At 37.8% G+C, this 24,334-nt stretch overlaps 1 protein-coding gene across 4 annotated transcripts in view; it reads left to right on the top strand.

Moving 5' to 3' along the window:
• Positions 1-24,310, top strand: part of L3MBTL3 (L3MBTL histone methyl-lysine binding protein 3) — a 120,103-nt gene extending 95,793 nt beyond the window's left edge. For all 4 annotated transcript variants that reach the window (XM_077776092.1, XM_077776093.1, XM_077776090.1 and 1 more), the window contains 4 exons: positions 4,826-4,905; positions 17,886-18,055; positions 18,275-18,337; positions 23,909-24,310. In XM_077776092.1, coding sequence (XP_077632218.1) covers positions 4,826-4,905; positions 17,886-18,055; positions 18,275-18,337; positions 23,909-24,052 — 457 coding nt within the window. In that variant the 3' untranslated portion in view covers positions 24,053-24,310. The remainder of the gene's footprint in view (positions 1-4,825; positions 4,906-17,885; positions 18,056-18,274; positions 18,338-23,908) is intronic.
• The last annotated feature ends 24 nt before the right edge of the window (positions 24,311-24,334 follow it).

Below are 24,334 nucleotides of genomic sequence, written 5' to 3'. Positions count from 1 at the left end.
GTAAACCTAAAATAAAGACTATTCAAATCTTAACCATAGACATAAAAGTTTTAATCCTACTTGTTTTATTTGCCATCTTTTCTGAGTCATTTTGAAGATGGTAGCCTCTTTGTCCTGAAGCTGTGTGCACACACTCGCTTCCTTAATTGTAGGAGGCATTTGGAGACAGTTCATTACCCTTAGGATTCTTCTAAAGTATAAACCCTGAGATTGTCTTTCTCTGATTTTTTACCTGTGAGTGGCCTCAGCCCAGAAATTTTTAAAAAAGCAAAAGAAGACTGGGGGCATGTGAAGAGACCTCCTTTTCAGGTTCAAAACAGAAATCCCTATATTTTTTTATAGCTCTTGCTACTTTCATTGTGTCTCCTCTCTTACTGGGGAGTACAGACAGTTTTCAGCTCTAACAAAACTCGTGTGAGACTGGAATAAATTCTGCAGAGGATTTAGAGACAAGGCTGCAATCCTTGAACTGAAGCAAAATCATTGTTTCACGTTTCTTCAATATTGTTTTTAAAAGTACTGGGGACTGACAGATGTAATTGGGTAGGGATTGTTTTTAAATGAAAAATAAACAAACTTGAAGAAATATAGCTATTTGCATTCAAATGCCATCCTTTTACCTGTGTGTTTACCCTTCTGATGTTTGTTTTGCTAATATTACTACAAAGCATATTTAGAGTAAGATAGTAAGACAGCCAAAGCAGGACACTTTAATTACAGAGAAAAAGAGGATGGTGACTCATAAAGAATACATTTTTTTCACTTGAGTGGATTCCACTGTCTTAATTAAAAACCTAAAGAGTATTCTTGAGTAGGGTTTTAGCTATGATTGTATTTCAATTCAAGCTAAAGAAATGTTGAAATAAATTGGTTCTCCACAGTTCTAAAATCTCAAGAGAAATGGCTGTATTCCATGTACTTTTCTAGGTGTTTTGAACGTACGTTAGCTCACTACTCTTCGTAGCACCTTATGTGCGGTAAGTGCTCTTAACACACCTGGTGCACAAATGTAGAACCTCTCTTGGTTGCAGATTACACAACTAGTAAATAACAGACTTGGAGTCTGACCCGGGCAGTCTGGCTACAGTCTGGCTGATAACTGTTACTCTACAAGCTGTTTTAAGACTTGAAGCAAACAGGTTACTTAAAGAAAACAAGTGACAGATAATTTTATCCCCAAATAGATGTAACTCGTAAATAGTGGAAGCTGCTGCGTGTGCAGCACTTTCTGTCTGTTTATTGAGTCCTTAAAATGCCTGTGAGGGCAAGGATGGATTATCCTGGTTTTACAGTTGGTGCAATTGGGAAGTAGGGAAGTTCAGTAACTTGCTGAAGGTCATTTAGAATTAACTGGCACGGCTGAAATTACGATTCACTACCCCCGTGCCCAGTCAGCTTGTACCTCCTACATAAATGAAACTATTGGCAATGGAAAGTGTGGATCAAGAGGAGAAAATAGAGCAGTTTTTATGTAGAACAAAACGGTGGTATTAAAATACAACATAAAAATATTTTTGGTTGTCTTTTTTTGAAGAAAATCTGTCAAGAAGCGCATCTTGTACCATGTTCTGGAGAGTATTATGATGTTATCACAGAGCTAGAACATTCTAATATGGAAGTATTTTGTCCGTAATTGGAAGACCTGTGCAGCTAGAATAATTTTGTGCTTAGGAAACAGAATCCTAGGTCAAGGATTTCATTTCCGTGCAGAGAAAGAGCTCAATCACAGCACCTAGTCAGTCAGAATTAACAATAAAAATCCTAACCTTGTAGGAGAGAGAAATATTGGTTACACAATTGAGAAACCAATTTTTATTTTAAATGAAATACAAAACAAGAATGAGTAACATTCTTCATGCCTGACCTTGTCAATAGGAGACTGATATACTGTATTCTGGGGAAATGCAAGGGTAGAAACCTTGACTCTAATTCAAGGTAATTGAATTTAATTATGGTGTCAGTAAGACCTGGTATTCTACTTGCCCTACAAATTTGGCATTGGTGTCTTTAAGTTTCAGTGGTTATATAATGTTAACAGACCTTCTTACAGTGATTGTTACGAAATAATTGGACATAGAGCTCAGCCAGCCTTTGGTGCATAGTATGTTCTTAAAATTTTTCTCTTATTACTAACTTCTTCCACATTTCTGGATGTGCTTAATTAGGAGTGTGTTTACTTCAGTGAGTCTCTTCATCCATCTATTGTATAATGCTTGTTCTAGTACACTGCTCAGATGACCCCACTGCCCCACCTCTCCAACTTTCTAGCTAAATGAAGTATCATGTAGAGACCCCCAAAGGGCTTTTAGTCACTTTTAATTTTAATGAATTAGCAGAATCAACATATTAACTGGAAATAAAAACACCCAATAAATGTTTTTTTTCTACAGTCCTTTATTTGAATTGTGTTTGATAAAGATAAATATTCATGTTTATATATTCCCAAGTTTATAGGGGTTCATTTCAATGAAATATCATGAGTTAAAGTAGGGAAAATGGAAACTGAACATCCTTCTGTAATGAAGCAACAAAAATAAAGTAAGACTAGATAGCTCCCATTTTACTTCTCTTGACAGATCCAGGCATGAAGAAATATTTTGGGTCAAAGACCTTATTTTCCTTTTCGCTCTTTGTTCTCTTCTAGAAAATGCTCCTTTTCTTACATTTCATAAGAAATCATTGGCATTGTATTTGGGCATAAGAATGTAACAGAACTTTCCTCATACTTAAGTCTTATAATTTTATTTTAATAAAACTTACTTTAAAGGAAAACTGTGCTTTATTAAAACCACAAAAATGTAAAACTGTCATCAGTGGACAATTCTGATCATGAAAACAAAAATATTCAGAAAATTCTGAGACTTAATTTTAGCCTTTGACATCAGTTTATCTTTTTTTCCTTTTTTTACCTTTTTCACAAACCATTAAAGCTTTTAGGAAATCTACAATGACGTAATTGGGATTTTTTTTTACTTTGAAAAATGCCAATTTTAAATTATACCACTGCACTATATGATTTTCCTAATAAATATTAATAGAATTATCCACAAAAACTTTTTTGAATGATCACAATAGATAGATAGTGGGACTCAAAGAATATTATTTCTAATTTAGTATAAAACCAGTTTAGAAGATCACATCAGCTAATTTAAGCATTGCAATCTGATTTTGGCATGTTCTAATTAACCAAGTATAACTTTAGCACAGTTTTTACAGAGAAGGCAAACTTTTCTATTATCATTTCAATTAATAATACTTTCTCCAATCATCAGTGGTATACCTCATCTCCCACTTCTATGGAATAAGAGCCCCGATAGTCACTTAATTCATTACTCTTGGAGAAAGGTTTCTTCCTGTTTTGTAATAACAGTAATTCTTCCCCATTCTCAAATAAGCAAGTATGCTTTAGCATTTGTGATAAGTTGTTTTTAGTATGAACTTAGCCAGGGAGTTCAGATCTCAGTGAAATTTTACATGTGTCCCTGGAAATGATCTTTCTAAGAAGTAGTGAACATGTATTTATTGCAGACTTACAATGTGTTAGCATCATTATGTTAAGTTATCAGCATTCAGCTGGAGAATTAAATTAGTGCCTTTGTAATTAAGACAGTACAACTTTGGGGCGCCTGGGTGGCTCAGTCGGTTAAGCGTCTGACTTTGGCTCAGGTCATGATCTCACGGTTCATGGGTTCAAGCCCCGTGTCCGTCTCTGTGCTGACTGCCAGCTCAGAGCCTGGAGCCTGTTTCAGATTCTGTATCTCCCTCTCTCTCTGACCCTCCCCTGCTCACACTGTATCTCTCTCAGAAATAAATTTTAAAAAACAAAAAACATTAAAACAAAATTTTTAAAAAGACAATACAACTTTATATTTTGTTGGGACATTTGGTTTCATGTGTATTTGTCTTTTTCTTAATTAAAACTTAACAGTAGAAGTATGATCAGGGTCTTTAATAAACTCAGGATATATTTATAAAGGTAACAGCACATGAGAAACAATAAGACATCATAAATACAGAATATTATAAAGCATTAAAGTGTGTAAACCAAGTAGTATAGCTTCTAAGTAGTTCCAGGAAATTGGAGAGTGGGATATATTTTGAACTCTGAGAATGGAATAGATTAGGCTAAAAAGTATCAAGTACTTGAAATTTAGCTTTAAAAAATATAGTCTGTGCTTGGTTCCCTTTAATGTCATTTTTGTCCCTGACTTAAGGATAAAGCTCTGAATTAAGATTATGATGATTCCATTCCATTTTAGAGCATTGTTGGCATATTTAGTTTACCATCAGGTCTTTCCTGGTCAGAAAGAGTCAGAATCAATACAGTCTACACATTTGACTTGATTAAACCAGAAAAAGCTTCCCAGAATTGAGTATGATTCTCCTGGGCCAATCTCAGCCTCAATCCCGAATCCCAGAGTTAAGGTAGTATATACGCTACTTGATTAAATGGTATGAACTTTCACAATATTTTCTTTCCTTAAATTGTAGTTTTACTGTATAGTAACAAGTGAAACTCTTCATGAAAACATGTCCCAATTTGAAGTTGAATTATTCAGTAGCTACATTTGCTAACATAATTCACCTTCGTACCATTCTTAACTTTAGAATCTCCTTTCGGAACAGTAAATAAAAATTGGTAATGAAGAAAATGGATATTCATAGATGCTATTAGTAGGAGTTACATCTTAGTAGAACTAAAAATCCTTTCTCAAAGTAATGGTACTGTTTGTTTTTAAATTAAGAGACAGTTGGTGAGATGCAGTGTTGAACCATCCTTTAAAGTGCAGCTGTTAAAAAATACGACAACACCTATTTTTTTCAGAGACCAGCATGCTGATGATGTCAAAGAAGACTTTGAAGAGAGAACAGAAAGTGAAATGAGGACATCGCATGAAGCCAGAGGTAGCCATTATCATCTTGTATTAGGGATGGATATTACTATGAATACTCAACAATCAAAATTTAGTGGAATACAGCAATCACTTTTATATTAAAGATAAACTTCATTTAGTCAATTTGTTCTGTTATCACAGGCTATAAATGTTTACTGTTCAGGATAGATAGTTGACCTTGAACAACATGGGTTTGAACTATGTGGGCCCATTTTATACACAGATTTTTTTTCATTAAATACAGTACAGTCCTGTAAATATATTTTCTCTTCCTTATGGTTTTCTTAATAACATTTTCTTTTCTCTAGCTTACTTTATTGTAAGAATATAGTATTAGATACATATAAGATAAAAATGTGTTAATCAACTAGTTAGGTTACTGATAAGGCTTCTAGTCAACAATAGACTATTAGTGGCCAAATTGGAGGGATGGAGAATCAAAAGTTATACACAAATTAAAAAAAAAAGTTTTACACACTTTTGACTGTCCAGGGGTTGGTGTCCTTAACCCCTGCATTGTTCAAGGGTCAACTGTGGTATGTAATTCATAGTGATATGGATTCATCTGTGATCTATATTTACAGTCTCACATATCTGTACAATATATATATAAGGTTCAGGTAATAGTCCATTTGGTTCTTCCATATATTTTCTTTGGTATTGTTGATGTCATTTGCTTCATATGTTTAAAGCACATCTTAGAATGTGCATTGGAATCCAAATGGAATTAGTATGGTCTTAATCTAATACCACAAAATGAAAAGAAAATCATTTGAACAAAGTTTTAAGTTGTACTGGAGAAAGTAATTTGTCTTTACATCTTTGCTAAAAGGACATTATGATGGCTTAACTAAGTAATGAACTCATAATGACTGTTAGTCATAGTATAGATTGTATTACAATTTACAGATAATTATTATTTTTTATGAGAAAGTGTTAGCCTGACTCTGATTTTAATGATTGTCCCTGGGGACTTAGCTTTTCATGTGTATTTTTTGCTTTAGATTTTTATGTGAGATTTGAGAATGGCCCCTAATGACTGTTTGCGTGCCAGGACCTATTCCATAAGTGATGCTTTGATTTCCATATCTGATTTTTAGAAGGCAGTAACTTGTGATTAACTTAAAAGTTCCATTCTCTGCTATCTTCAGCATGTTCTGTTGTGTTTAACGTAACACCATTTACAAACCCCACCGATGGCCAGGGTTTGAATCCCTGTTCTGCCACCTGCTAGCTGTGCACTTCAGGACATTTCACTGAATACTTCTTAGTGCTTCTGCTCTCGTATCTACCCGGATGGATGATAATGATGGTAACTCCTCCTGAGGTGGTCATGACATTTAAGTGCATTTGCAACTCACCTCAAACAGTGCCTGGCACATAGTAAGCACTGTACAAGTATTTGATTATTTTAAATGTTTCTGGCCATTTAGAAAGAAAGAAAAACATTTACTTTGTGAGGGTTTTGTCATCAAGGTATACTGGATTCTTAAACAAAGGCTTGTCTTTCCTTGTGGTTGGTGGTTAGGATCACAGCCTTCCTTCCTATGAAGGCGCCGCTGCTTAACTGGCTGTGTGGCTGGCTCTGTAGTTCTGTTTCCTCCTGTGTAAAATTAATGTAGTAATAGTAGCCACATCATTGGATTATCATGAGGATGAAATGCGTCAGTGGCTGAAGTATTAGCTGCTGCTGCTGCTGGTAGTAGGGCAGTAGTATTGTGGAATGAGTATTTATTACATGGAACTCTCTCATCAAAAATTCAGATAGATTCATAATAGAATCTTAGACTCTGAACTTCTTGAGAGAGTAATAATTTAATAAACTTTTCAGTCTCTTCCTAACCTGGTGATTGATTTAACTTTTTATTTGATTTGCTGAGCTGATTTTAATAACTATTTTCTGGAAATAATATGGAGAATTATTATTCCATAATAGAGAATTTGGCTTGATTAACGTATGATACGCATGGTGTTCTCTCTTTATCTTTTCAAATTTTGCATGTTTATTTGAATTGCCTGAGTTTTTCTGTTTTACTCTTTCCAGAAACACTACTAGGGTTCACATATAGCTCTTAGTTATTGCTTACACTTACAGAAGATACAGTTCAATATGCATATGTTATTTACGATCTTATTTTTTATTAGTAAAAGGAAGGAAGCCTTATAAAATAAGTTGCTTTGAGAATTTTAAGTTTATTTATTTATTTTGAGAAAGAGAGAGAGAGAGCACAAGCAAGGGGCAGAAAGAGAAGAAGAGAGAGGATCCCAAGCAGGCTCCGTCCTGCCATAGCAGAGCCCAACTCAGGACTCCATCTCACAAACTGTGAGCTCATGACCTGATCCAAAATCAAGAGTCATATGCTTAACTGACTGAGCCACCCGGGCACCCCACTTTGAGAAATTTTACTCATATGTTCCTCAGTGTGATTTGACTATTAATAGCTCATCCATTTTTAGCCTCTTAAAATGAACTTGATATCTTTCCTTATCAAATTTTTGAAACATTTTATGTAAGACTTTCATAAAACTAATTTCATCTATAGGGAAGTCACATTGTGATTATAAGCTGGTCTTTAAATCCAGAAAACTTCTTTCAGTTCTAATTTTGGTTATTACTTATGCTCCATCTTTTCTCTCTGTTGACTCGTAATACCAATTATTCTTCAGTTAGAGTCAAGGGATTATATTTATGTTCAAAATATTTAACAGTTGGTTTTTGCACAAGACATTTTAATAAATGAACACTGATCTTAGTGCTGGAGGAGAGTTCTGGAAGCTTTCCACTATACCAAGAGTTACACTTAGTTGCTGGATCTTTCGGAAGTCCAATAAGGGCATGGCTGCATTGGGGTAGGGTGATAGTGGGATGGGGGGGGCACTATACCAACCAATATAGAAGTATTTTAATAACATATTTTTTGATGTTCTACTCATGTTTCTCAAGTTGAAATATCTTAGCTTCTTGCTGTCAAGTCTACCACCTACTGCCTTTAACATGAATTTTAACAGTGGCAGTTTTTATTTCCCTTTAATTTCCTACATTGGCTTGTTCTCTTTCATAGCCTGTTTTTGTTTTGTAGAGGTCATATCCCCTTGTGCTTCACTAAAAGCACAAGTTCTTCTGTCAAATAAATCACTGTTCCTCTTCCAGTGTTCTGTAGAACTTTTTATCAGAGGCTCCATGGTGATTGTTTCCTATTTTAACATTTTTTGAGCCCAGAGAATTTTTCCCAGGTCTTTTGTGAAGAACACTTACCCCTCAACACTCCCATTTGGGTACCAGTAGAATTCCTCTTTCAAACGTGAGCCTAGAGGAAACGTGAGACCCCAGTCTGAATCTACATTCTTGAGCCTCATAGATGCTCACCAGTGGTCATTCCCAGTTGCATCCCTCCAGTGGTGGAAGGAGCCCTTCCCAAATCTAGTCTAGCTAAGGGGTGATGCAAGGGATAGGAGAGAAAAAGCCCAATGCAATTTGTGTATTATTTAGGATAGAGGAGACTGAAAAGAAGCCACCTTAAGTTTCTTTATAATGCCAATAGGATTTAAGACTCAGCAGGCCCATAAGAACTATTTTATTTGGAGTCAGGAAGCAAATTGATAATTTAAAAAAAAAAAACAACACTTTTTTTTCTTCCTCCTAAAGAAAAAACTCCTCCCACCCTGTTTCTTCCATTAACTCCAGTTAATTCCATGCAAAATGTGTTATTATGAGCCCTTTTATTTTTTTAAGTTGATTTTATTTGGAGAGAGAGCGAGCACAAATGGGAGAGGGGCAGCTAGAAAGAATCCCAAATAGGTTCCATGATCAGCATGGAGCTCAGGGCAGGGCTCAATCCCACAGACTGTAAGATCATGACCTGAGCTGATATCAGGTGTCAGATGCTTAACCAGCTGAGCTACCTAGGTATCCCTGAGCTCTTTTATTTTTTTTGATTCTCACCATCCAACTGAATTTGACCTTTGGGGACTTTTACTGAATATAATTTATCACTTTCTCTCCTTTTTTTAAACTTCTATCTTTTTTAATAACTCATTCCCATCATTGTAGGAAAGACCATTAATAAAGGATTCTATAAATTGGCCTTCATGTTTAAACTCTTGTACTCCTGGGAAAAGTATAGTTTTGCTTTCTCTCCTGCAAGCATTCTTTCTCATGGGCTGCTGATAATGCAGGAAGAGTTGCATCTATTTTGTAATGTGCTAGATTCTCACGTGAAAAAATCAGCCTTGCTTTTTCCTCCCTAGCAGTTGGGTTTTTATTTTGGTTGTTAACCTTGACATGACCCTTAAGTATCTTTCATGCCTGAGTTAAGTATCTTGGAGCTAATTTTATCTCCATTCCTTGATGCTATGATCCGTTTATCTTACAATCACTGCTATTGTTCATCTTCTTATATTTACTCATCAGTTAATAACTCCATTAAAAATTTTTTTTGGTTGACAGATGTATTCCATTTCTTCTGTCTGGCTATATTCTTTTCACCTTAAGAGCACATTTTATAGACTTATGGAATATTAGCCTGAAAGCATATTGACTCCTTTTAATTTTTCCTTTGTATGCCAATCGTACTCTCGATGATACGCCTTTCTTTCAAGATAGGAATAATTTCTCTCATTTGCTGACTTTAATATTTGCCAGACATTGGGATGAGCATTTTAAAAATACCATGTAATCCTTACAGCGATTCTGTTACCTTGATTTCACCAAGATTATAGAGCTAGCCAGTGGCAGAGCAGGAGTTTAAATCCACATTTATCAGATTCGTAAACTCGCCCTCTTGATTATGACCCTATACTTTATATGAGGAGGCAAAAGATCCATTCTGCCCTTCCCTCAAAGGGTGGCTTTGAGATAGTTTCCTCACCTCACGGATAGTTGCCTCCTAGCACTGTTTTGAAGAAGAAAGGCAGTGGAGATTTTGGTCTCACTTCTGTCATTGGCTTAAAGGGATAGGAATGAGTCAAGCAAGAGGTCATTGGTAACTTATGCTGTTGGCTTGTCGATCTATCATTTGCAGACTTGGAAATAGGAGCCCCACTCAGAGTGTAGCAAGTAGCAGAGTCTGAAAGCAGCAAAGCATGAGTACTTCTTTTTTCTGGCACTTGGGCTGCTCGGTCAGCCTGCCATACAGTGTGGTTCTATTGGGTTTTAATGGAACGGTCCTGTAGAAAGCAGGTTCTGACGCTCTGTGGTGGGGAGGATGTCTCTTTCTCCTAGCAGACTTCATGGCTGGTTCAGATAATGTTCCCTGTACTAAAGTTTTATTGTCTTGATTCTACATGAAACATTGGAGGATATTTCTTTCAGGATCACCTTTATCAGAAATGTCCACTTACAGCGTTAATCTTTCACTTCACTTTTTCCTACCTTAAGCCAAAGCAAGAATTTTAAAACTTGTGCTCTCAACCAGAATTGAGAGGAGAGACATGGTGGGCAAATTTTCAGTTGGAAGTTTCTACTTTGGATAACTACATTATTTATTAAGTTTCATTTCAAAGTAGTCTGCAAGGTGGGGTGTGTGGGTGGCTCAGTCGGTCAAGCACCTGACTCTTGATTTCTGCTCAGGTCATGATCTCACAGTTCATGAGATTGAGCCCCGTGTTGGGGCTTGGGATTCTCTCTCTCCTTCTCTGCTCCTCCCCCACTCGTGCTCCCTCACTCTCTCCACCTCTCTCAAAATAAATAAATAAACAGTTCTTAAAAAAGAAAGAAAGTCTGCAAGGCTGTGCTGTACTGGCAGACTTTTCACAGTTTCTAATATAATGTAAGTGCTGGATATGATTTCCATATAGTAAATCGTGATCATGATTAATAGAGGCAGGCCTTTACTCTCCATTCTCCAGGCAGCAACCTAAGAAAAATATTCCTCATTTGATAATTGTCTAGACAGATGCAATAGCAATAAAACCATTAATAGATCCGCCACATTATTTCTCTTAATATATCTCTGCCACCTAACATTTTCTTATTTCTGATATTAAAGAAGCCCAGCAACTGATGATGTTTTAACAATACATTCCCAAAAATACATTAAATTGCTTTCCAGCTCACCAAAGTGGCTTCTGGTTTTTGTTACTTTTTTTGAGTTGATTTATTATCAGCTTCTGGTTTTATGAAAATAACACATTTATTAAAGAATAATTAGCAAATACAGGGAATTAAAAAGGAAACCACAATCAGCTGTAATTTATTTTCTGAGACACCATTTTCTGAATTTTGGTATCCATTTTGTGGGGCACTTTAAATCTGAAGTAGTATACAAACTACTTTGCAACCTGTATTGTTTTAACTCCATAATATTTGAACCATTTTCAGATAAATATTTATACTAATTAAAAGATAACATTAAATATTTCCTCCATGGATAAATGTAGCATCGTTTAGTGAACTCACCTCTGTTGGGTATCTAGGCTAGTAATTTCCCCTCTCTCACTGTTAAACTACAGTGTTGGAGTAATAAACCTTAGTCATGATTAGGACTAGGTCTGTGTGTGAGTGTGGCATAAAACACTTATAAGTGACTTATGTACAGTAAGAGCTTTCCGTCTCCTACAGAGCAAGTTCAGAGGTAGGTGTGCCAGGATTTAATGGTACTCAACAGCATTGGGAACTTAGGCTCCATCTGTTTTTCTTGCTCCATCCTGCCGAGTGTCTATTCCCAAGGCCATCTCTTGCTCAGAAGTGGTTCTGGAGAGCTAGTCATTCAGCTACCATTCTGTCCAGTTGGAAGGAGGGTCAGTGCACGGAAGTAGTAGTGGGCGCCCTTACCGGGCTCTCATTCTTTAAGGGCATTTCCAAGATGTTGCAGATACCACTTCTGTTTATAGCCCATTAGTCATGTGACCACATCAAGCTGCAAGAGTGACTGGGACACATAGTCTTCATTCTGGATGCAATTATGTACAAGCAGAGAACCTCCACAGTGACTTTCTTGGTAACCTTTATACTTAATCAGGCCTTACGATGAACTCTGGGACTGGGAATCGCTGTGTCAGAGGATAATAACTCACAGGGAACCTGTTTCCAGTGAGAGAAAAGACTTGTCCCAGCTTCATCAGAGCTGAGTGCTTTATAGTTACTTTAGCGTGATGGTGATGATGAGAACAGAAAACATTCTTCTATCTCACCAAAAGGTGCGAGCTTACCAATGCAAAGCATCCTGCTGACCTTGCGGGTACAAGTTCTGTGCGAGGAGTGAAATGTTTGATGTTACAGTGTGCTTGGAGATCCTCACAGTACAGCTCCTTACTATGCAATGTCTTACTGCTTGTTGAGTCAGGAATCTTCATGCTGCTATAGTCTAAGACTGACAGCTACTTTCAGCTGGCCGTTGTCTGATTTCTGCCTACATTTCACTCTTAAAATTGGCATTACAAAGTCTTCTCCTTTGTCTCTTCTCTGATGAAACATTCTGGCCCTTATGCCTCCTCTACATGACTAGAAGGGCTTCAGTGTCTGCTCAGTCTGATTCTCATACATATATACATGCTTCACTAAAAAACAATAATAATAAGTAAAAAGTAAGAGAAAATAGTGATCATTTGTTTGAATATGAGAATAGGTTGATTTGTTCATGAACCTAATGAATATTATTATATCTCCCTGCCTTGAACTGTGTTTCTCATTTTAATGTACTATAAGCTTTCTCTTAATTCTTGTCTTGCTATTTTTGAGGATGACACCCCAGTTCAGCAAATAAAATGTATCAATTATTGGACCGAAGATGAGGACAAATTGAAATTCCTACTGTATAGTAATTTTAGTCATTCTCAGCCAGCTTAAAAAAATTTTGCCTTACATTTGCTTAAGAATTTCTGTCCTAATTTATATCTTTTCTAAGCAAACTAGAATACAAACATTTTTTGAAGAAAGAAAAAAGATGCTGCTTTTTATTGGAGGGGAGATATTGGTGGTCGTACCTTTCTAAGAGCCACTTTGAAGAAATTCAGTATCCTATTTATTTTTGTTGAATACTCCTTCCTCCCTGTCGATTCCTTTTTTTTTTTTATGTTTATTTTTGAGAGAGAGTGGAGACAGAGCATGAGTAAGGATGGGCAGAGTGAGAGAGGGAGACACAGAATCAGAAGCAGGCTCCAGACTCTGAGCTGCCAGCACAGAGCCCAACACAGGACTCAAACCTGTGAACTGTGAGATCATGACCTGGGCCAAAGTCGGACGCTTAACAGACTGAGCCACCCAGGCGCCCCTTTTCAATTCTTTTTAAAAAATAATTTTTATTTTATTTTTTATTTTTTAAATACTTATTTTGAGAGAGAAAGCAAGCAAGCAGGGGAGGGTCAGAGAGAGGGAGAGAGAGAATCCCAAGTAGGCTCCACGTGGTCAAGACAGAGCCTGACACAGGGCTCAGTCCCACAAACCATGAAATCATGACCTGAGCAGACATCAAGAGTCGGACGCTTAACTGACTGAGCCACCCAGGTGCTAAAAAATATTTTTATAAATATCAAATTTTTAAAAAAAATACTTATTGACTTAAGTAACCCAACATGGGGCTCAAACTCAACAACCTCAAGTTCAAGAGTCACACGCTTTCCTGACTGAGCCAGGCACCTTCCTGTTCATCCTTCACTTTTTCAGATTACACCAGAAACACATATCCCTTGACAGTCATAAAACAATAAAAGCCATGTAGACAGTTTCTAAACAGAGTATAACCTTTCCTCATAATATTGTACTTTTGCAAGGATTAGTAAGAAGTAGACTTGGAAATCCTCCCCGGGCAGTTCTGTGCCCCGCAGCACAGAATTGAGTGACCCTGAAGAACTGTGCCCCGCATTACAGAATTGAGTGACACTGACGAACTGTGGAAGCACAGAACCAAAGGGGAGGGGGAGAAGGACATTTGCCCCTATGCCTTTGGGAAATTTTCCTTTCAGGGAACTTCAAACATACAGAAAACTCCTGTGAAAGTGTTATTTTTCATGCAGATAAATAGTTTGAAAGGAGGGCAGTAAGAAATACGACCCGGGTAATAAAGTGATGGAAGCAGAAATGTCTTCCGGAACAAAGGCTTCGTTTTCTGAAGCACATTGTGCACATTCAAACCTACGCTTCCTTACTCTTGGCACTGGGCCAGCTATTTGAGCCAAAGTCTTCTGCATTTATTTCAGTCTGAACACATGTTAAAATGCAAACGTGGAGTCACATTTCTGTCCAATTCAAGGACTCAGACACACATTCACTTAAGTAAAGTTGTTTCTCTCTTTCTGGGATTGGAATCATAGCTAACACACTATTATTTTCCAAAGAGACAGCATGTTCTGTGGCTGGTAAACATTACCTTTGCCTCTTTTATCGGAAAACACCAATGGCCCTCAGGATACCAATCAGCCTGAAAGAATCAGCAAAAGGAAGGAAAGTCTTAAGTGAAAGATGCAAAGTTGGTTTTAAGTTTAGAATGATGTATGTGTCTAGGCCTGTTTATAGTATCCACTTCAAAGACATGCAAGAGCCAGTAGAAATAGCGGAGCTTTAGGGTTTTTAGTCCTTTCTTGAGAATGGCTCGGTTGTTTTTCTAGAGAATAATGATGTAGCAACATTAGAAATGAACGGTGAATAAGAGAACTTTAGAGGAAATAGAATGGAGTTGCAGTGAAGGAGGGAACAGTGGCAAGTGTTAATAGAATAGAAACAGTTATATATGATAAATGTACTGCTTTGGACAAGACTGACACTTACGTAGAGTAGGCTCGACAGTTCTCCTCTGGTGTGGACCTGGAAGTCTTACCATTTCACAGTAGCCTGCCTCATGAAAGATTTACAAATCTTATATTTCAAATAATTGGCTGAACTCTTGGAATGTCTGAGATTAAGGAATGTTTTTAAATTGCCCCATATTTATATATGTTAAACAAAAGCATCTTGAACTCTGGGAAGCTTAAAAAGAACATATATATATCAAAACAGATGTTCAGTAAAGAAGGATGAGGCCTAAAACCTTATAAACAGTTCTATGAGATTTATTGAATGAAATGTGGAAAGAGATACCATGATGGATTTTTAAAAAAAATATTTGAAGAATTGAAATGTTTCATGTGGAGCAGATAGATTTTTCTGTATGAGCTCACTTAGGTAGAGAACCAGGACCAGTGGCTGTTAGCTTCAGTAAGATAGATGTTTTTTTAAGTTCTAAGGTACTTTCTAATAGAGTAATTCAAAATTGAGATTAGGCTAGTTTAAGGAAAAGTTTTTGAGGAACCACAATTGGAACAATAAGAGAACCACAATGGAACAAAAAGAAATAAATTTTTAAGCAACTGAAAACTTCAGATACAGAGGAATAAATTTAACAAAAGATGTGCAAGGCGTCTACATGAAAATGACAAAAGATTGAAGAGAAATAGTAAAGAAGTTCTGAGGGAAATACCTTGTTCTTGGATTGAAAGACTGGATATTGTGAAGAAGTCATTTCTCAAAACCAGATTGGTCTATATTTAGCGGTAATCTCCATCTAAATCCTAGCGGTGTTTGTTTGTTTGTTTGTTTGTTTGTTTGTTTACAGGCTGATCCTAAATGTTATAAGGAGATGCAAAGAGATAAAGATAGCTGTGGCGGTCTTGAAAAAGACCTAGATTACAGACATCAGAACATTTATAAAGTGATAGTAATTAAAACCTGTCAGTTAGTATGAAGAGGCCAGTGGAACAGAATAGAGAATCTGAAGACATGGGTTTATATTTATGTTAAAGCTGGCACTGCAGTAGAGTGGGAAAAGGGTGGTCTTTTCAATAAATCATGTTTGGGGAATTAGAAATCCATGTGGAAAAATGCTAGGAAGTCGATCCTCATCTCACACCATGCAAAAATAAATTTCAGGTGGAATGAATTTCAGGTGGATTGTGAAAGGTGAAACATAAAGTACTATGGGGAAAACACAGGAGACTAACTTTAGGACCTTGAGGTAAGGAAAGGTTTCTTCGGAAGACCCATAAAAAGCACTAGCCATAAGAGAAAAAAAGTAAGTTAAACTTTATTACAATTAAGAACTCTCTCTTTGCCAAAAGACTCTCTTAAAGGAAGAAAAGAGTACGAAGAGAGATGTTAGTAATACCTATTTCCAACAAAGAAGTCCTATCCAAAATACATACAGATAACTTCTACAAATCGGTAAGAAAAAGGCAAGATGACCCAATGGAAAAAAAATAGGCATAAAACATAAGTATTTCACAGAGGAGGTTCTCTATTTGGCCAATGAGCATAGGAAAAGATTGTCAGCTTCATTAGTTACCAGACAATTGCAATTATAACCACACTGTGATACCACAAAAAAATTCATCAAAATGGTTAAAGTGAAAAAAAGAGAGACAGTACCTCATGTTATTGAGGATGTAAAGCACCTGTAATACTCTTACACTGTTAGTGGATACATATTGAATAACTATTTTGGGCAACTGGCAGAATTGCTGAAGTTTAATTTACACAACACCATAATGTCAAAAGTTTCACTCTTCAACATATATATATACACACACACATAACATGTATATATACACATACACACACACACATATGTATATATATACAGAACCACACATGTAACAGAAATCATACATATGTTCAATGACTGGTACAGGCAATGTTCAAAGCAGCACTGTTGGTAATAGCCAAAAATTAAAAAAAAACAAAAAACCTAAAATGTCCATTAACTCCCAATTAATTGTGGAATATTCATAATCATTCAAAAACCATACAGCAAAGAGCACATACAATGAGCAATGTGGATGAATCTCATAAACATTGCTATTGAGAGAAAGAAACCAAGAACACCAAGGATTTCATCTAAATATAATTCAGAAGCAGGAAAGAACCTGTGGTGTTAGAAGTCAGGAAAGTGGTTGTCACCCTTGCTGGCTGGAGTGTGATTAGGGGTGAACACAAGGAGGCTCTGGGTGTGCCACCATGTTGTTTCTTGATCCTGGTGTTGGGTACATCAGTGTGTTCACTTTGTGAAAATTCTTTGAGCTGTACACTTAATGATTTGTCTACTTTTCTGTAAATCTTACTCTCAAAAGAAAAAAACCTTAACATATTGTTAGAGATATTAGCCAGTTTAAAATGGTCTTAAGTGACACGAAAGCCTAAACTGAGTAACAATTTGGCAAAAACTTGTGGTGGAATTGAAGTAGCATTGTTTTTACTTTTGTTTTGTTTTTTTTAATTTTTTTAATGTTTATTTTTGAGAAAAAGAAAGAGTGAGACAGAGTGTGAGCAGGGAAGGGGCAGAGGGAGGGAGGGAGACACAGAATCAGAAGCAGGCTCCAGGGTCTGAGCTGTCAGCACAGAGCCTGATGTGGGGTTTGAACTCATAAACTGCAAGACGATGACCTGAACTGAAGCTGGACGATTAACTGATTTAGTCACCCAGGCACCCTGCATTGTAACTCACCTGGTGTAGAGGTGGAGGAGACTAAATGTAGGGGAGGTGCCTTTCTTCTGGTGGGCTTTGAGAAAGTAGTTTTCAGAAAAGATTTCTATTCTAAAAGATCTTGAGATAATCATTGACAAACTTTAGGAGTCCCAGTGATATAAAATCATTTGCTAAGAAATGGCTGTTTTAGGAGACCAGCAGTAAATATGTTTGGATTCAGAAGATCTGGCAGATAAATGGAATATCCACAACTGAAAGGGAAACAAAATCATTTCCTGAGGGGAGGGTCCCTTTTCTTGCCACTACAGCTGGGACGCAGGTATCTTTGGTGACAGCATTAAAGAGGCAACGTTGTTAACATGACACAGGTTTGTAATGTAGCAAATGTGTAAATTGAATTTACAGGTTGTTTCTTACAGTGACCTTCAGTAATGAATGACAAAGGAGAGTGTCATTGTTCAATGGCAATAATGTTGAAAGGAAGCCTTGCTTTAAGTAGGTGCCTCCCACCGACTCATTATCTGGGGGAGACACCTGGCGTTTGGGGCTGTCTTTCTGCTTTTCCGAGTGTGATTTCCCATTTGTTTCAATCAACCAGGTGCCCGGGAAGAACCTAGCGTGCAGCAGGCACAGCGCCGGTCAGCTGTCTTTCTGTCCTTTAAATCACCGATTCCATGCCTGCCCTTGCGCTGGGAGCAGCAGAGCAAACTTCTCCCCACCGTAGCCGGAATCCCTGCCAGTAAAGTTTCCAAATGGAGCACAGATGAGGTAGATTTTATTTTCTTTGTCTGCTGGGAACCGGATATAGCCATTCTGGGCTTCAGGAGTGGATACAGTGAATGTGTGTGGGGCTTAGTCTCTCTTTCTGAAAAGGAAGAAATTGTTCTGAGAGAAAGGACTAAAGCATACAGGTTAAACGTTTTGAACCTGTAGCACATAGATGCGGACTTCTTTTTTACACTGGAATTTTTATCTTGTTTTCGACAGGTGTCAGAATTCATACAGAGCTTACCTGGCTGTGAAGAACATGGAAAGGTATTTAAAGATGAAGTAAGTGTCCCACTAAATTGCAGTATGTTACTTAATGGGGTCAAAGCACTGAAATGCAGTGAATGGTTAGATGTTGGGAGTTGGGACAGGAGGGAAGAGATGCATGTTGTTGAGATTGACAGATTGGCATGGCGTTTTCTAACGTTGTCTACATTCGTCATTTGTAGACAGATGTCTTTGTGTATAAGATTGGACGCAGCATAAGTTTTTGTACCATTTTATGATGCTCCGCGGCAATAGCACCAGCCCTGTTATTAAAAAACAAACAAACCACACACAGAAACCTTAAAGGCATACATTTTCAAAGTTTATAGCACAGAAAGAAACCAAAGAAAGAAATAAGCAACATTTGTTTTTAATAAAGTCAAATTAGTTCCCATTATTTTATTTTCAAACATCATTTTAACAACACCAAGATTAAACTCACTTAGTGTTATAATAAATATTAGTTATTGCTAAAACAACCCTTTAGATCTTATACTGATCTCAGTAATGTTTATAATAACTGATGGCCATTACAGTCTGCATTTGGGAGATTAGTTTATCCTCTGCCTGCCCAAACCTTCAATATAAGAGATGATTAATGATGTTATGACCCATATTGAACATTAGAACAAAAAAGAAATTAGTTTTAACTACAACAAGTAATGCTATTTGAGTATAACAGCCTCTTTTCTCACTAGAGACCTTTAAAAGTAATCCCCTAGCCTGTCAGCTTCTCCAAGCAGAACAGAGCGTTTTCACTCTCATCTTGGCCACTAGAAGGTCAAAAGAAGACCCAAGTAATCGCAGAAGGTTTTTCTACAGTTATAAGTATATATGCCTTGTTTGCTTCTGTGTTTAGCCTCAGCTGCTAAGAACAGTGCACTTTCAGTTAAGAGCCTTGCAAGATGGCGTGCCTGGGTGGCTCAGTTGGTTAAGGATCCAACTTCGGCTCAGGTCATGATATCGCGGTTCATGAGTTCAAGCCCCGTGTCAGGCTGTGTGCTGACAGCTCGGAGCCTTCTTCAGATTCTGTGTCTTCCTCTCTCTGCCCTTCCCCTGTTTATCCTCACGCTCTCTCAAAAATAAATAAGCATTAAAAAAAACAACAACAACAAAAGAGCCTTGAAAGAGTGTCAAGACTGCTAAGGATCCAGGCACTGTCATCAGCATAATTATACTATTAGGTACTATTTTGCGTTAGACAGATGCCTGCTAAAATATACAAGGATCTGATTTTCTTTCTTTTTTTATTTTAGTGTTTTTATTTATTTCTGAGAGAAAGAGAGACAGACAGACAGACAGACAGACATCATGAGCAGGGGAGGGTCAGAGAGGGAGACACAGAATCCAAAACAGGCTCCAGGCTCTGAGCTAGCTGTCAGCACAGAGCCCGACGCGGGGCTCAAACCCATGAACCGTGAGATCATGACCTGAGCGGAAGTCAGATGCTTAACCGACTGAGCTACCCAGGCGCTCCAAGGATCTGATTTTCAACATCCTTTTTTTCTCATTTATGTTCTTGTTTCAAGAATGTTTATCTTCTTTCTAGTTGATCTTTAATTGATAGTTGTTCAGATTTTGAGTTTCTTTCCTTAACTCCTAAATTCTAAGTGTCTTCGTGAACCACACTCAATTTTCACTCCCTGAACAGATTTAGATACCTGCAGGGAGCTGTTGTTCTTTCTGTGAAGAAAAAAATAACTCATGTAGTTGTTACCTGAGAAAATGATAAAACATTTTTTTAATAAATTTATAGCACATCTGTTTTAGAACTGTTTTTGGTTCTGTTGATATCTAGACAATCCATATGGATTTGCTCTGTTATTTAGTTTAAGATTCAAGTTCAAGTCCAAATATGTCTTTGAATATGCTTTCATGGTGTAGAAAAATGTATTCAAAGAAATAACATATTTGAACTTGAACATTTTTTTAAAACATTGAGCACTGGGTGTTATATGGAATCCAACTTGACAATAAACTATGAAAGAAAAAAAATTTTTTTAAACATTTATTTATTATTGAGGGACAGAGAGAGACAGAACATGAGCATGGGAGGGGAAGAGAGAGGGGCAGACCCAGAATCCAAAGCAGGCTCCAGACTCTGAGCTGTCAGCACAGAGCCCGATGCAGGGCTTGAACCCACGAACTGCGAGATCATGACTTGAGCCAAAGTCAGAAGCTTAACCAACTGAGCCACCCAGGCATCCCAACCTGAATTCTAAACTAAATAGTAGAGCTACAGTGTCCTAAACCAGATCCTCTTGTGAGGAGTAAGGCAGTGATTGTTCACATAGTCCTCCATTCCTTTATTTATTCATTCTATAAGTTCTTGTGAAATTCATGTCTCACAAGGTCGGTAGGTGTTGGTTTCAAAGGCCTTGAAGTAAACCATAAAACAAATCTAACTAAACTGTAGTAAGTCATCTCTAAGAGGCAAAGTACAGGCGTTAGGATGGGCTATGATTTGAACCATGCTTGACTTCACTTGCTCTTACACAACACTGCATCTAACGTGTTGAAAATCCTATTGGGTGTATTTTAAAAACATAGGGATTCTGGCTCTCTCTCTGCCTTCACAACTACCACCGTGCTCTGAGCCACCATCATCACCCACCTGGATTAACACCATAACCTCCTAACCCGTCTCCCTGCTTCTAATTTTGCTCTTCTACAATCTGTTCCCAGCCTAGCCAGAGTGATCCTGCTCAAAATAAGTCAAAGCAGGTCACTCATCCCTTTGTAGCCTTCCATAAAGTAAATCAGAATAAAAGCAAAATTCCTCACAAGCGCCTGCCGTCTGACACCCCATGACCTCGAGAGAGGAGAGGACCTTCTGGCCTCTGGTTACTCCATCCCTGGTGTACACTGTTGCACACACTGGCCTCCTTGCCGTTCACCATATTGCCCAGCGACCTTCTGTGTCTTCCCTGCCTGGAATGCCCTTCCTCCGGATGTTTATGTGGCATGGTTCCTCTGCTCAGATGTCACCTTGTCACTCATCCCTCTCTGCCCCCGTTGATGGGTCATCCCCCCACCCAGATGTTTTCGTAGTACTGATCACCTTTCAGAATTTATTACTGTCAATTAATTACTAATTAGTTTGCTTATCATATATTTTTTATTACAGTCTGTCTTCCTCTACTAGACTGTTAACTTTGCAAGCAGTTTTCGTTTACTCATTTGCTTGGTTTTGCTTATATCTGTTTTATTCTCTGCTGTGTGCCTGGGCCCAAGAAGAGTGTCTGGAATGTAATAGGTGTTTAATAAGTGTTTTTTTCAGTGAACGTGCTCATACCTTTACCCTCTGAGAAAGCCATGCAAACAGCATGTCACTGTGATTTGCAGAGTTAAAACATTGGGAAAAGAACCATGAGTGGTGGAAAGAGTAATGAAATGGAAGGCCAGAACCCTGAGTTCCAAATCCTCCTTTGGAGTTTTGGGCCTTTAGCAAGATACTTAGTCTGTAGTCTCTGGAGTGAGAGCAGTTTATACACATCACAGAGGCAAACAGAAGCAAACCCAGTATTACACTGCAGTGATAGCTGTTCTTAGAAAGTGCTTTCTCAGATTTCATTTACTTCCTTCCAAATGAGGCTTGTCCATATGGTCACACGTTGGAGCAGCCTGCGCAAAATATACTGGCTGGCACTCTCCTCAGGATGACTTTTTCCTTCCAGTGCAACCTTAAAAATAATCTACCAAAACTTCACCTTCTCACCCCATTCCTAGATTTTAGATTCCAGTCTTGCCGTTCTCTGAATGTTTCTTTTCATCAGTCATCTGTCATATTAAACTCTTCTATAATCTCAGGAGACTCAGTAGGCCCCAAGGTTATATAATAAACAATTCCATCTTTGTAATGAGCTCCTTGGGAACTGGTGTGTTAGAAGACATTTTCGTTAATGTTTTAGAAGACTTCAATCAGACCCTTTATGCTACTAAGGTCTGCCTTGGTTGAATGAAGGGTTAATAGATCTGCCTCTCTGCTTGGCCTTGCTTGATCAGAGGACTGTCATAGCACAAGCAAAGGAGACCAGAGCCAGTGTTCCCCAAAAAGCAACAGAACATTTGTCTGCCTCTGAACTTGTCTGCATTCAGAAATTTAATTGGAGTGTCTTTCCTTCTAGTGTCTAGTCCTAGGACACACAGTAGGATGTTTCCTTGCTGAGAATTGGGAGGCTTCTTCCAAACAATCATTGCTTGAAGTTGCATAAGATGACTGTAGTACCGATTTAAAAGGTTGTTTTGTTATTCGAGGAAAGAGAAAAAGTTGCTTAAGTGTATCAGCCTTTAATTAGTAAACTGTTTACAGAATTTAGAGTGGTATAAGTTTGCTGGGACTACCATAACAAAGAGCCATAAGCCAGTAGCTTAAACAATGGAAATGTATGGTCTCCCAGTTCTGGAGGCTGGAGGTCCAGAAGGCAAGAAGCTAACATGTCAGCAGACAGCTTCCTTCTGAGGGCGGAGGAACATATCTGTTCCAGGCTGCTCTCCTTGACTTGTAGATGCTGTTCTACCTTCTCCTCACAGTGTCTTCCTTCTATACATGTCTGCCTCTGGCTCCAGATTTCCTCTTTTTTGTGAGGCCATCCGTCATCTGGGATCACCCTACTCCAATAGGGCCTCATCTTAACCGATTATGCCTGCGGTGACCCTGTTTCCAAATAAGGTCATATTCTGAGCTGATGAGGGGTTAGGACTTCAGCGTGTGAATTTGGGACAAACACCATCAATCCAAACCAGTGACATTGCTGTCAAGGTTTGTGATGTAGTCTGAGGCAGAGGGCAAAAGTGTGTTTTACTTTTCTTTCGCTTTTTTGTGTAAAATGAAAAAACCGAAAGAGAAATGAGTTAATGTTTTGTGAAGTGGTGGAATGTCCCCAAACCCGAAAATTTTACAAAAAAAAAAAAAAAGACTGTTCCTTTGTTCTGTCTACTAAGCCAGAAGTTTAGTTCTGGTAGAAGCACAGAAGTTTAGTCTCAGAAGAGATGCGGGGAGAGGAATGGTGTTTCTCATGGTTACCCAGTTACAGCTCTTCACGCCACGTTCATCACCTTCATCTCCTGCTTCTCCGTCTACACTGTTGATTGCCCTTATTAGTAACTACTTTTTTCTCCACATATGAAGAATAATTGTGGCCACTTTAAAAATGAGTGTTATTACTGTTTTTTTTACTTCACTGGGGAAAGCTAACTTAAAAAAAATGTTAGCACATAGCGGACTTATTTGCCTGAATCCCTTTGTTTATATCCACAAACATTTGTATGCTTACTCACATCTAAAATCTGCCATAATGGGAACTGGATGTAAGGCACCCCAGATTTATCCAGATTCTGCATGACTCATTGCCTAAGTCAGAGCAATCCCAGGAAGATACGGGCACCTTCCATTTTCCTGTGGGCCGATTTTTCAGGGGGGCGAGTTTTTAGTTTGCTTCCAGTCCACATTTGGTTATCGTAGATAAGAAAGGTTCATTAACCAGGAAATGTGTGCACATATGAACTCTGGTCTGCTTTTGGATATTTGCCACAGCACTACATCCAATTAATTCATAATCTTTTTGTCTGTTTCTCCCGTTTTAGCAAATTGATGGAGAAGCCTTCCTTCTTATGACCCAAACAGACATTGTTAAAATTATGAGCATTAAGTTGGGCCCTGCTCTCAAAATTTTCAATTCTATCCTGATGTTCAAAGCTGCAGAGAAGAACTCTCACAATGAACTTTGAAGATGGTGAATTTTGAATACCATCAGCTTTCTGCTTTAAAGCTCATGTTTTATTCAAAGCACAAGGACAGTTATAACTCCTAAGAGAGAAGTCTCCAAAACTCAAAAGAGCAATGCTGTCAGATTATTTATATTCCTCAAGAGACAATATATATGAATTCTTATGAAAGTGCTTCAGCTTTTAACCAGGTACTGTCCAAGAGTACTCATCCTTTGGTTCTGTTCACTGAGCTAAATTTATCTTTGTAAATCTTTTTGAGTGGGGGGTGGGGGGTGGGAGGGA

Source organism: Crocuta crocuta, unplaced genomic scaffold (assembly GCF_008692635.1).
Source record: "Crocuta crocuta isolate KB4526 unplaced genomic scaffold, BGI_CrCroc_1.0 scaffold25, whole genome shotgun sequence".
Lineage (NCBI taxonomy): Eukaryota > Metazoa > Chordata > Mammalia > Carnivora > Hyaenidae > Crocuta > Crocuta crocuta.
The sequence above is the reverse complement of the archived record's forward strand: the minus strand, read 5'-3'. Positions and strand labels throughout refer to the sequence as shown.